Source organism: Crocodylus siamensis, chromosome 5, assembly GCF_052110815.1.
Source record: "Crocodylus siamensis isolate JL-2025a chromosome 5, ASM5211081v1, whole genome shotgun sequence".
NCBI classification, from domain to species: Eukaryota; Metazoa; Chordata; order Crocodylia; family Crocodylidae; genus Crocodylus; species Crocodylus siamensis.
In genome coordinates, this window is record NC_143399.1 from 194,905,952 (window position 1) to 194,918,905 (window position 12,954).

The 12,954-nt window shown below is 43.5% G+C and overlaps 1 protein-coding gene across 9 annotated transcripts in view; it reads left to right on the plus strand.

Annotated features, from left to right (window-relative positions):
- Positions 1-12,954, plus strand: part of KMT2C (lysine methyltransferase 2C) — a 301,422-nt gene that overhangs the window by 251,734 nt on the left and 36,734 nt on the right. For all 9 annotated transcript variants that reach the window (XM_090047709.1, XM_090047708.1, XM_090047707.1 and 6 more), the window contains 4 exons: positions 1,445-1,627; positions 2,298-4,187; positions 6,859-7,184; positions 8,149-9,974. In XM_090047709.1, coding sequence (XP_089903835.1) covers positions 1,445-1,627; positions 2,298-4,187; positions 6,859-7,184; positions 8,149-9,974 — 4,225 coding nt within the window. The remainder of the gene's footprint in view (positions 1-1,444; positions 1,628-2,297; positions 4,188-6,858; positions 7,185-8,148; positions 9,975-12,954) is intronic.

Genomic DNA, 12,954 nt, shown 5'->3' on the forward strand with positions numbered 1-12,954 from the left:
GACCTGATCTTTGTGTTTTCATGGCTCAGTGCAGTGCTAGCTGAACACAGTTAACACAGTGCTCCACCCAGGCTAATGCATCCTACTTTTCAGTTGGCCTAGTTTGTCTAAACTGAGCATTGCATTAATGTGACAGTACTGCTTTGTAACAGAGTTAGCTCAGGTTAGACCATCACTGTGCCATGTAGGCATATTCCTTGCTCCCCCTCATCTGCTTGTCTATATCCATCAGTCAACTCTTACATTTGGATTGTGAGCCCTCTTGGGTCAGATCATCTTTTAGTTCTGCGTTTGTACAGGACATGATGCCTAGGTTCATTGTCCCTAACTCGGGTTTCTAGGCATTATAACAGTACAAATAAATAACAATAATAATAGTGTGATGTTAATATATATAGTAAGAAAGAATCCCTACCCAAAAGAGCTGGCAATACAGATACTGACTGATGATTATTTCAACTCTATCAGTGCACTGTACTCTATAAACGTGGAAAACGCTGCAGTCGCTGCCACTAACAGACCTATTTCTAAGAGGGCAGGTAAAACTGCCAAGTGAATGAAGTTCAGAAGTGGGTTTTCCTGCTTACACAGTGACTTCTTTATACTTTTTTGATGTGCACAATCCCATTACTTCAAAAGGGGAAAATGTCACAAACTTGAGGATTTTGTAAAAGAATGCAGGCATTAATTCAGCTGCAATTGCACATATGCTGCTCCCATCCCTGTAACTCCAGTTTTGAATCTTTAAAAGCTTCATTTCTGCTAGACGGCATCCATTTAAAAACTGCAAACATTTAATGTGCAAGTATAGCCATGACAATCTGATGCTCAGAAGGAGCTAGATCCCAGAATGTCATCCAGGAGCAATTCCCTGAAGCTGCCATTAAATGTTTAAAATCTCTGTTATTGCTTGAAAAAGCTTAGTTGAAGATGAGTTGTTATTGTGCAACCCAGTTTCTCGTCATCTTTAACCCTCTATCCTATGTTTGAATTGCTACCCTGGCTCTGAGTGGAATGCATGGAGGTTTTTTTAGTGAATATCCATATTATCCTGCCATAATTGAAGTTCTCCAAATTAGTGGCCTTTATTGACCCAACTCATGCATCAGTCATCTGGTCTTCAGACCACATGCACAAAAGATTTGAAGGGCAAACTGATGCATGACTTCTTTGAAACAACATAGGGCTCCCAAGCTATATTTAAAACGTCTGCTACTAATGAGCCTCATCTGCTTTGGCATGCACATCCCATATTGCAGCTCTAGGCACTGGCAACTAGTGGTTCCAGTGACAAGTGAGTAACCTAGTTTTTCCATGCTTGTATGTGATTAAATCAGACCATATAAATAATATGGTTGTAATTTCTGTAGGAATAATAGATGTGGTACTTGTACTGATTAAAAGAAAACTAAGAAAATTACATTTATTTTTATCTTTTTCCCAGCAAAAAGCCAGAGATAATAGAGCTGCCCTGCGCATCAATAAAGTGCAGATGTCAAATGACTCCATGAAAAGGCAGCAGCAACAGGATAGCATTGATCCTAGCTCTCGTATTGACTCTGACCTCTTTAAAGATCCATTAAAGCAGAGGGAATCGGAACATGAGCAGGAATGGAAATTCAGACAGGTGTGTTACATTTGGTGTCTGCTGTTTTTATGATGGGGTGTTTTTATGTAGCATTGGTAGGAACCGTCCTTAATGGATTAAAGTCAATTTTAATTTAACCAAAGAGGGGACTATAAATTCATACACTCTACACCAAACAACAGTTTTGGTCATAAGCAAAAAAGCTGTTTGAGTGTGCATGCAACTTGTTTTTATCTCTCTGGGTGATTTCAAACACATTTAATTATCAGTGACTGCTGTTCTTTAGCTCTGTGGAGCCAGCTGAAAGCAGTGATATTTGCCTTTTTCCACCACACATCACACAACAGGTCTTGACCCTGGGGACTCTGTCGCTTTAAATTAGCCCCACATTTCAACCTCTCTCAGAGCCCATTTACATCTTGTCAATGAGGCTGCAGCACCTCTTCAGTATAGAAGATTGGTAAGCAGCTCTGTTCCTCAGGGGATCTGGGAAATACTCTTCTCCGATCAGTCAGAGGGAGCACGTCAGCGTAACTTAGTTTCATAAATGACCAGGCCCTCTGCTCCCATTGGATTTAAGATTTTAAATTGTCCTTAATTGGTCTCAAATGCCTCTACAAATCCTAATCCACCAGTGCAGACATTGAACTGTCCTTACATGTTTCCTAGACTTAAATGTATCTTTTTTTCCCTCACCACCATAAAACAGCAAATGCGTCAGAAAAGTAAGCAGCAAGCCAAAATTGAAGCAACACAAAAACTTGAACAAGTAAAAAATGAACAGCAGCAGCAACAGCAGCAGCAGCAACAGCAGCAGCAGTTCGGTTCGCAACAGCTTCTGAATCAGTCTGGCTCCGACACACCTAGCAGCGGGATACAAAGCCCCCTAACACCTCAGGCTGGTAATGGGAATATGTCCCCTGCACAGCAGACATTCCATAAAGACCTATTTACAAAACAACAGCTACCTGGTACCCCGACTTCAACAGCCTCGGATGATGTGTTCTTAAAACCACAAGCGCCACCTCCACCCCCAACTCCAGTTAGACTGCCGGTGCAGGAGTCACTGTCCCAGCCTCAAACTCCTCAGCCTCCATCACAGCAGTTGTTTTCTCCAGGGTCTACAAATGCTAGACCGCCCTCTCCAATGGACCCATATGCTAAAATGGTGGGAACACCTAGGCCACCACCTGCTAACCAAAACTTTGTTAGAAGAAATAGCATTACACCAATGGATACCTGCCCGCCACAATCATCCCGACCCATTCAAGGAATTGAACCAACAGGAAGCAGGCCTTCCCCAGTCAGAGATTCATGTTCTTCATCTCCAGTCAACAGCGATCCCTATGCAAAACCACCAGACACACCTAGACCTGTAATGGCAGCAGATCAGTTCTCCAAACCATTGGGTGTACCAAGATCACCCGTAATTATGGAAAAGTCAGGGAAAGTTCCTTTAACAGCTGGAAGCAATGACCCTTTCACTAAACCAGCTCCTAGAACAGATATATTTCAAAGACAGAGAGTAGCTCCAGCTGATCCTTATGCACGGCCACCATTAACTCCTACTCCTGTTGTTGATGGTAGCCCTGGACCCTTTAAAACTCCAATGCGCCCACCTCAGTCCCCACAAGATCCTTATGGGCCAATGCCACCAACGCCAAGACGTGTTGTTGTTGATCCATATGAAAGACCTGTTTTGACACCACGGCCAGCAGATAGCTTTTCCCACAATCAGTCTAGTGATCCATACAGTCAACCTCCTCTTACTCCACACCCTGCAATAAAGGAGCCTTTTGTTCATCCACCCAGGGTAATAAGACAACAGAGTGATTCTTTCTCTCAGTCTGGACCCATTTCAAGGCCAGCTTCTCAGGACCCTTATTCCCAGCCTCCTGGTACTCCTCGGCCAGTTGTTGACCCTTACTCCCAACCTCCAGGAACTCCTCGGCCCACCACTGTTGAACCATATATGCAGCAACCTCCCACACCACGACCTGCACAGCCAGCAGACTTATTTGCTCAGTCTCCAGCAAATCAGAGGCATTCTGATCCATATTCCCAACCTCCTGGAACCCCAAGGCCAGTTATTAATGATCCTTATTCTCAGCCACCAGCAACTCCAAGGCCAGGGATTCCAGAGAGTTTTAACAGACCCACAATGACAAGACCAGGACTAATGCCAAATAGGGATCCTTTCTTGCAGACAGCACAAAACAGGGGAACTGCTCTGCAGGGCACTTTTGTAAGACCGTCAGATCCATGTTCTCAAACTCCAAGACCAGCAGGGCCTGCAGTAACAGATTCATTCAGCCATGGTTCAGCAGCCCCAGCACGTGATCCTTACGATCAGCCTCCAATGACTCCAAGACCTCAGGCAGAACCTTTTGGAGCAGGTCAGCTACCCCACGATGCTGCAGATCAGCAAAGACCTGGAGCTGAAGGCAACTTTAATGCATCTGCAAATTCTCCAATGAGCTCTCAAGGGCAGCAGTTTTCTAAAGCCTCACAGGTTCCTGGCCCAGCACCAACTACAGGAGTAACAGATACGCAGAATACCCTGAATATGTCTCAAGCAGACACAGAGAAACTAAGACAGGTGAGCTCAATATATAATTAATGCTTGCACTGTTAGCATTTTGCAGTTCATACTACTTTATATAGCTTTAAAACCAGGGCATGGAACACCAGGTCTAGGAGCCAGTCTCAGATCACTAGGTGTGTATTTTTCCCTGGCATAAGAGAATCAGCATCTACAAATACAGAGGGGGGGTTAATATTCTCAAAGAATAAATTTATTACTATCATGCTTATGTGGAGCTTTTTCTAAATGTTGGCGTCTCAGTGTGACACTCTGTTAGCCGCTGAAGTCAGCGGCACAACTTCAACTGACATGAGACGCTAAGCAAAGTGCAAACAACCTTTAGGTATTTTAACAGTGGTAAATGTTAAGCCTAATGGCTCCTTTATGCCACAATTCAAGTGTTAAGGATGCTACACATGCACCTAACTTAAGGCATCATAAAATGGCAAACCAGATGTAAAAATGTTGAACATTATAATGTAGAACATTTTTATGGCTGGTTAATGTGGCACCTTAAATTGAACATGGGGTGTATTTGGGGCTGCCCCAGGGCCAGTGCTGACAACCAGCTGATTGTCAGTCTCAGCCCTGGGTATGTACCATGTCACACTGAGCTGTGGTCACCTGGCTTTTAACCTGCCAGGGCAGGAGTGCCCAGAATCATGACCCCAGGCTCCCCCTGCACTGACAAATAAAAAGGGCACACCTGGGATCTGATCTCCAAACCCAAAATCATGCCTGGGTTTTTTGGAATTGCAGGTCAGATCCTGTGGCACCTTGAAATGAATGTGTACCAAGAGTCTAAATCTGGTACCTCAAGGACCAGGTTTGCAAGTATTTGAGGGAGTTGAAACTGGACAGTGATTCAAGCATGTAACCAAATTAAATCAAGTCAGAAATGGTGATTGTGGAATAACCCTACCTATCCTCTTCCTCCCTCCTCCCCTGATTTGATGCTCAGTACAACAGTAACTTTAGCAAACTAGAATTACAGTTGAACTTGCAGCCATCTGTTCCATTTGTAAGCCTCCCGTCGTCATCATCTTACATACAATACAAATTGAGGCTAGGTTTACAACCCTTTCCATGATGGGAATTGCAATTCAGCCCTTGTCACAGAATTCATTTGCCATCTCTGCTATATGGCAGTTGTTTCCAGCTCTGACAAGTTGTTGTACTATATAGTTGTTACATGAATGTATATTTTAGCTCATTTTTAGAGCGTTCTAAATGCCAGACATTAGATTTTCTACTTCTTCAAGAAAGCAAACAGCTGGGTAGGTCCCTGAAGCCTTCAGGAATATTAATGTAGCTCAGCTTTAAGGAGGATGTCAAAAATTATAGTCATAAATAATAGTTCTGCAGGATAGGTACTGTTAGCACTGGATTTATGACCCAGATACCTTGTTCTGGGTGGACCCAAACCCTCAGACCGACCATGACCTTTCCATTCAATAATAGGCAAATTGCATTGATACGTGGTGATAGCAGGTAAGAATAATACAAGCAATTCTATATCTACCAGTCTTAGGGCTGTCATCAGAGTCAAGGTAAGTTTGCCCAGGACGCAAGCCTCACTCTAAGATTCTGTCTTGAATGTCAGATGTCAGCAGCCTAGCGGAGCCTGAGGGCCCCCCCCCGCCCCCTTCCCCCTAGTGGGGTTGATGAGATGGGGTGGTGGTGTGTCCTCTGTCCAGGGTGCCTCAGGATCCCCTCTCAGGGACCCTTTGTTGCTCTGAAGTCCCTTCTTTTGTATTATTTTCCCCTCCTGATGACTCTTCATCCATGGGCATTGTTGATTGGCCTTTCTGTGGTCATCATAGTGTCCACGTTCTGTCCTGTCAGCCTATCCCTTTGTTTAACAAACCCATCACATGCATACATCGTAATTTGGGCTTTACCAGTTCTCCTAATTAGGTCTGTTCCCCAGAACCAAGGCTCTGCAGTTGGGCACTGTGACCGAATGGCACCTTGTCTCGTGTTACAGAACAGTGTGGTACATGGCTGCATTTTCCCTGGCTACCTTGAAGGCTGTGAAACTGTGCTTCTAGAAATCAGTTAACCCTTGCCATTGCTCTGGACCATTATTCTAATGCATATCTACTTTACCTATAAGCCAATTCCCAAAAGCAAGCCTCTAAATACTGTTTTTGAGCCATCAGGTACAACAAGGCACTGTCAACTCCACCCTTCCACCTGTATGCCTAACCCTTGCATGAAGAAATCTCTCCTAGGAGTGATAGTGAGGCTTCTTTGTCTCTTGTTTGAGGGATCAGTTCCTTTTCTTGAAGGAGCCATGGGAAGCTAAGGCAGCTCTAAAATTGACAGTGGTGACTAGAAAGGGACATGGCAAAGATAGTGTCTTCACTGCTGTTAAACCAAAAACACTTCTCCCAGCACCTCCCCTTGGAAACCAAGGAATACAGAAGAGTAAAAAACAGTTTTCTGCACTTACATTAATAAATCTGGCCTCTGGCCAGATTTGAGCAGGTGGCCTTGGATGAAAAGTTCACAAGCCTGTCACCAGTTCCATGAGCTGTCTGGTCCCATTTTTTTTTAATTTGCCAGGGAAGTTGGGCTTTTTTCTGTAGTGAGCAAATGCAGCCTGGCTCTGAGAGGACTTAAAGATGTTCTAATCCATTGGGTAAAATGTCACTTTCAAATCAAATTCTTGCTTTTAAACCAGCGTCAGAAGTTACGTGAAATCATTCTGCAACAGCAGCAGCAGAAGAAGAATGCAGTCCGGCAGGAAAAAGCATTACAGGATCCAGCAGCACCTCCCCATGCAGCTCCTCTTCAGCACTGGCAGCAAGAAAATATCAATCAGATTTTTAATCGGCCTCCCCCTCCCTACCCTGGGAATATTAGAGCATCCATTGCCCCTCCAGGTGGTCCAAGATTCACTGTATTCACAAAAGATCATCGTGGGCCATTTCCTGCTGATGGGCAGTTTAACAGACCTCAGTTTCCAGGAGATATGGCTGTCATGGGGATGAGGCCTCACGGCCTTAGGTGAGATCTCTTGATTTCTTAAAAATGTAATACTTAAATGATGTTTCTAACTGTTGCATGGATTACCAATCACAGGCACTTTTAAACAGCTTTGGTATTTGCTCTCTATAGCCCTAATCCTGTGAACATTTATGCATATGTTTAGTTTTAAGCACATGTGTAATCACACCAAAGTCAGCACACAACATTAAGTCTAGATGTGTGTGTTTCCAGTATTGGAGGCCTGATGGTACAGTAAGTTTACTATATCTTTTATGGCAAATTGTTCCAAAATTAACACAGAAAAATCTCACTTTGTAGCAATTTTGTACAATTGAACAATGGGTTTTTATTATTTTTTATTCCATGATACTGCCTGTATTGATAAGGTATCCAAAACTAATTCTAGGACATTTATTTAAAAAAACACAACAACAAAAAAACCCCCATGTCTTTGTTTGATTTTCAGTATGGGAATGAAGTAGTGTAGTCCTCACATGTTAAGCATTCAACAATAGGAGTCAATCTGTTATTTGTACGGCATCATTTTTTAAGCAGCTATCATTACTGGAATATTCTGTATTTAAAAATACATATTTCCTTTAACATTTTCAGCATTTCAGAAGTTAGTAATAGACACAGTTTTCATTTTCTAAACCTACTAAATTAAACTAAAACATGGGCTGCTAAGAGAGCTTTTGCTGTTGGAAGAATTTATATTACTGGGTTTATTGTTATTTTTATTACTTGGCTTGAGGACAAGTTGCTTGTTATTTTGCTTCTCATTAATGCACTTGTAGTTAATAGTTATTTATACAGTTCATTGGAATATGAAAGTAATTAGGCAAAATAAAAAAATGTATTTCAGCGTACTAAAGAATGTAATGCACGGACATTTAGGTGATTAGTCGATTAGTAAAATACGCTGGAGTATGCAATCCAGAGAACTGAGCTAATTTAGCCTTTAATAAATCTTTGATTTTAGATTTGGATTTCCAGGAGGTGGACATGGCCCCCCACCAGGCCAAGAACGTTTTCTTGGTTCTCAACAGCAAATGCAGCGCCCTGGAGTTCCCCCACAGCTGAGGAGATCTTTGCCCATAGATATGCCTAGGCCACTGAGCAACCCACAGATGAATAATCCAGCTGGACTCTCTCAGCATTTTCCACCACAGGGTATTCAGGTTCAACAACACAATATACTGGGACAAGCATTTATTGAGTTACGTCACAGAGCCCCTGATGGCAGGCCAAGACTTCCCTTTAATCCTTCTGCTCCCGGTGTTATAGAGACAGCAGCTCAAAATCAGCGTCATACTGGATTTATACCTAGGCAGGACTTCCAGGTCCCCAGACACAATGAGCCGGTCAGACGGACTCCTCAAAGCATAACTAACCAGTTGCAGATGCCTGCGAATATGGAGCATTTACCACAGCCTCATCAAGACCAAATTAGTTCCGACCACCCCTCTGCACTTGTAATGCGTCCTTTAAGTCACGCTCCCGTCAGTGATGCCTTTTCAGGAACTCCTTTGCCTTCATCGACGTCTAGAGAGGCAGCTAGTAACTTACAGGTTCCCAACCAGCCAACTGATGGTTTAGAAGAGAAACTTGATCCTGATGATCCCACTGTAAAAGATTTAGATGTCAAAGATCTCGATGGGGTTGAAGTCAAGGATTTAGTTGATGAGGATCTTGAAAACCTAAATCTAGATACAGAGGATGGGAAAGGAGATGAACTGGATACTTTAGATAATCTAGAAACCAATGATCCTCACCTTGATGACCTTCTGAGATCAGGAGAGTTTGATATAATTGCTTACACAGACCCAGAACTTGACCTGGGAGACAAGAAAAGTATGTTTAATGAAGAACTGGATCTTAGTGTCCCCATAGATGATAAATTAGATATTCAAGGCAAGACAGAAGAACCAAAACAGAAAGAGCAAGGTGACAGACCTGCTGTCCCTGCTGATGCACGTTCTTCACCGAAGAAATCTACAGAAGGTGAGATCAAAACAGAAGTGCTTTCTCCAAACTCACTAGATGAAAAGAAAAATGAGAATGAAAAAAGTGATGGAAATGCAGAATCTGCAGGCACTCAGGTGGCTGCTGCTGAAACAGAGTTAAAAGATGGCGAAAAAGGTCCTGCTCAGCCTTGTAAACCAGAATTGCCTGAGAAAACTACTGCCACCAGTCAAGAAAAACCAGTATCTAGCCCTGACGTTGTTCAGGGACCTGCACAACTGCCTGCTCAAAGTGTAATCAGTTCTTGCAGTATTTCTGGATCCACCCCGGTCCTTTCTAGTTTGCTGGCTAATGAGAGTTCTGATAATGCTGACATAAGGACCATCAGCTCTCCACCGCAGGCTTTACCAGCAACACCAATGACTCCTGTGTCAGGTATTCCACAAACACTAATGTCACCTCCTGGACAAGTCTTGGAAAATACTTTGAATTCTAATATGGCTGTGGTTCCTCGAATAAACCATAGCTTCTCTCAAGGGTCAGCAGTAAATCCAGGGTTTATCCAAGGTCAGTCAACCAATCACAACTTTGGGACGGGGCAGCCAGGTAATCAAGCTGTGACAGTGACAAACCGCCCAGGTCCCAGCAGCCTACCTGGTTCCCAGCAGATAATGCTCCCTCAACCTTTAAGCCAGCAGCCAAATCGGGAGAGACCTCTTCTGCTGGAGGAGCAGCCACTTCTTCTGCAGGACCTTTTGGATCAAGAGAGGCAGGAGCAGCAGCAGCAGCGACAGATGCAAGCCATGATTCGCCAACGCTCAGAGCCATTTTTCCCCAATATTGGTACGTACGAGTTGGGGAGTGGAAGGGTTGGGTGCTGTTTTGTTTCACCAAGAAAAGAAAACCACATACGCGCACACAGAAAGAAATGTTAAACATTTTGAAAAATCTGACATTCTCTGCACAAAAGCATAAAGACTCTTGAAACTGAGCTTGTACTTGGCATGGTAGAGGGCAGCTTCAGTATCAGCTAGAGCAGGAGACTCAAACTTGAAAATATGGGTTACACTTCGTTTCTCACTGAAGTCAGTAGCAGAATTCCTGTTGGTTTCATTGGGGCCAGCATTTCACCCAGCACCTCCTCAACCCCAGTTCACTTTGGGCAAATCACGTAGGGCCACATCCAGAAAGAGAACATCGTTACACCTGAGTTTTCATGCCCAGCTCCCAGGGTGCAAGCCCCACACCTGAGGTGAGCATCTGTGTGCTATGTACAGCCCAAGGGGAGAAGGAAGCACGTAAGAACTCCCAACAGGTAGCACACCGAGAGCCCAATCTACTACAGGGATTCACAGATTGAAACCTCCCTCTCCTGCCAGGTGTCTGTCTTCTCACCCCCGAGCCCCCCTTTAGATGCTAACATTGCCTCTTTGAGTACAGGTGATTGGCTCATTCTTTTGTCTGGAGCACACCCTGTAATGGTGATCACCACCCTTCATTTTAATAGCTAGATAATGAGAGCATGCACCTGAAGAATATATCTGCATTCTAGACCCTTGATACCATGGGATACAAATCCACATGAGTCAAGTGCCCTAACCACCAGGCTGTAGGCTACTCTGGGTTAAGGGCCCTCTCTGCCCCTCCCATTGAAGCTCTGCCCTGTATAGAAAGAAATTCCAGCTGTGCACCAGAGCAAAATAGAGAAAAAGGAGGCAAGCAGGAAGGAACTTGGACTTTTCATTTCTTTGGCAATACCAGCATGGCTTCCTCCTCTTCTTTGGGCCCTGTTTTGATGAAAACCACTAGTGTGTGTTGCAATCAATTCCATGCTGTCAGTGCGTGTTAAGTGTGCTCTCAACGCACCCACCAGATTGGGTCCCTTTGGGGGCTGGTTCAAGAGAAGAGAGCTTGACTTGTGAAGTTTTGGAGTGCGGTGGGTGCTGGGGCGTCTGTTAACCCAGGGTAGCTGTGCCTTGGACGTACACTGTAGCAGAATGTGAGATGCCTCGGTAAAAATGTATTGGTGAAAACCTAGAACATGTAGACTCTGAGGTGCTTAGAGCCAAGTCTATATTGCCTCTCTGCCTGCTTAGGATCACTCAAGATCACTGTCCACTCACTTCCCCTCTGCACATGTCTACCTGGACCTCTTAAAGGGGCCCTGAATTTATGCCACAGTCCCACCATCAAGTTCTCTGTCTGGGGCACATACTTGGGACTCCTTTGGGTTGTTTTTGCTGTCTAATTGTTGGTCTTGCATGCGTATGGAGCAGGAGTGAATTAGGCAGGGGTTGTTTGTCAGCACTAATCCTAGCCTTGACAGGGAAGAAATATGGACATGGCCTAAGTGGCTAAACAAATTTTTGTAGATCACTGATGTGGACTTAGGACCCTGAATACTGCCTAAGATTTGCTTTAGGCATCTTAGTTCCTATTTTGGATCTAGGCTTTAAGCTCTTCAGTTTCCCATATGCAAAATGGGGATATTTCTGCCATTGTAGAAGACATGAGATCCTCATATGAAAATACTAGACTTTTCATCTTTTTTTATGTTGCCTATGTTAGACCTAGAAAAAAATATTCTGCTCATAATAAAAAAGTGCAAAATAAATGCTGCCAATCTGTTCTGATCTGTGTAACACTGCATGTCAATTTGTAGCACTTAAAGCAGTGCATTATACAGATCTTTTAAATCACAGATTATTCATGTAATGTGAAAGAGTTATGTCAAATGCAGCACTGATAATTACAAAATGATTTCAGGAGCCTAGATGTGACTGGAGCTATCTGAGTAGCTATCAGTGATGTTGCACCAATAATGCACAAATATGCCCAGCACGTTTTTGAAATATATCGTTATTTTTCATAATAGCATAAAATGCCTCTTCCAGGCAACTGTGGAACCCAGTTAATTATCTGCGTTAATTTTGTAATACTTAGTGTTGTGAATACTCCTGATAGCCTGTCTTTCATTGGAGCCTCTTTCAAATGGGTGTCCTTGTTTTGCTTTTCTTAGCCAATTGTAGCAATATCTAGGGTCCCAGGCATGTGTTATTTTAGGTCATGTTGCTGGATGAAAACTATCATTCTTAGCCTTGGTGCCACCACAAACATCTTTACAGTGACCCAGAGGCAGTGTTTGTTTCCACCTTGTGAGTCAGAGTCCCCTTGCAGGTTAGTGAAGGGGAGAAGGCAGTCTACCCTGGGATGCTGGAGGAGCTGGCCAAACACTATCACTCTGTGTGTGTGACATGCTACATGTTCAAATTAAAGCTTGATAGAAGCCAGCTACAAAAATGTTCTACATTTTTCAAGCATCATATTTGGAGCTGGTTAGCCAGTGTTATTGCTGGTTGGCCATTTTTATTGTGCAACATAATTTCTTTGCATGTGTAGCAGTCTAATTTGATAGTGTAATAACTAGTACATTGCACAATAAATGGAAAGAGTGTCAGGGCCTCAGATACTTCCAGCAGTAGGAATTTCTTAAAGAATATAGTTACCTGCAATTTAACACTCATTACAAAATGATACAAAGAAATACACATGACTAAATTATTATAATACAGTAGTGCAGTTTTATTGGTTTGAAATACTAATGGATTAGCATAAGTGACAATTAGGGCTGTCAGTCACGGTTAACGTGCGCAATTAATGTGTTAATCGGTGTTCATGTTAATTTCTTTAATGAGTTAATTGCGCATGTGGTTTTGGAGCCTGTGCCTTTCTCCACTCCACTGCTGTCACCGCTGCTGAACAAGGCAGCAGTGGCAGTGCAGAAGAGCCACAGGGCAGCCCAGGTGTAGGCTCTGAGCTGCTG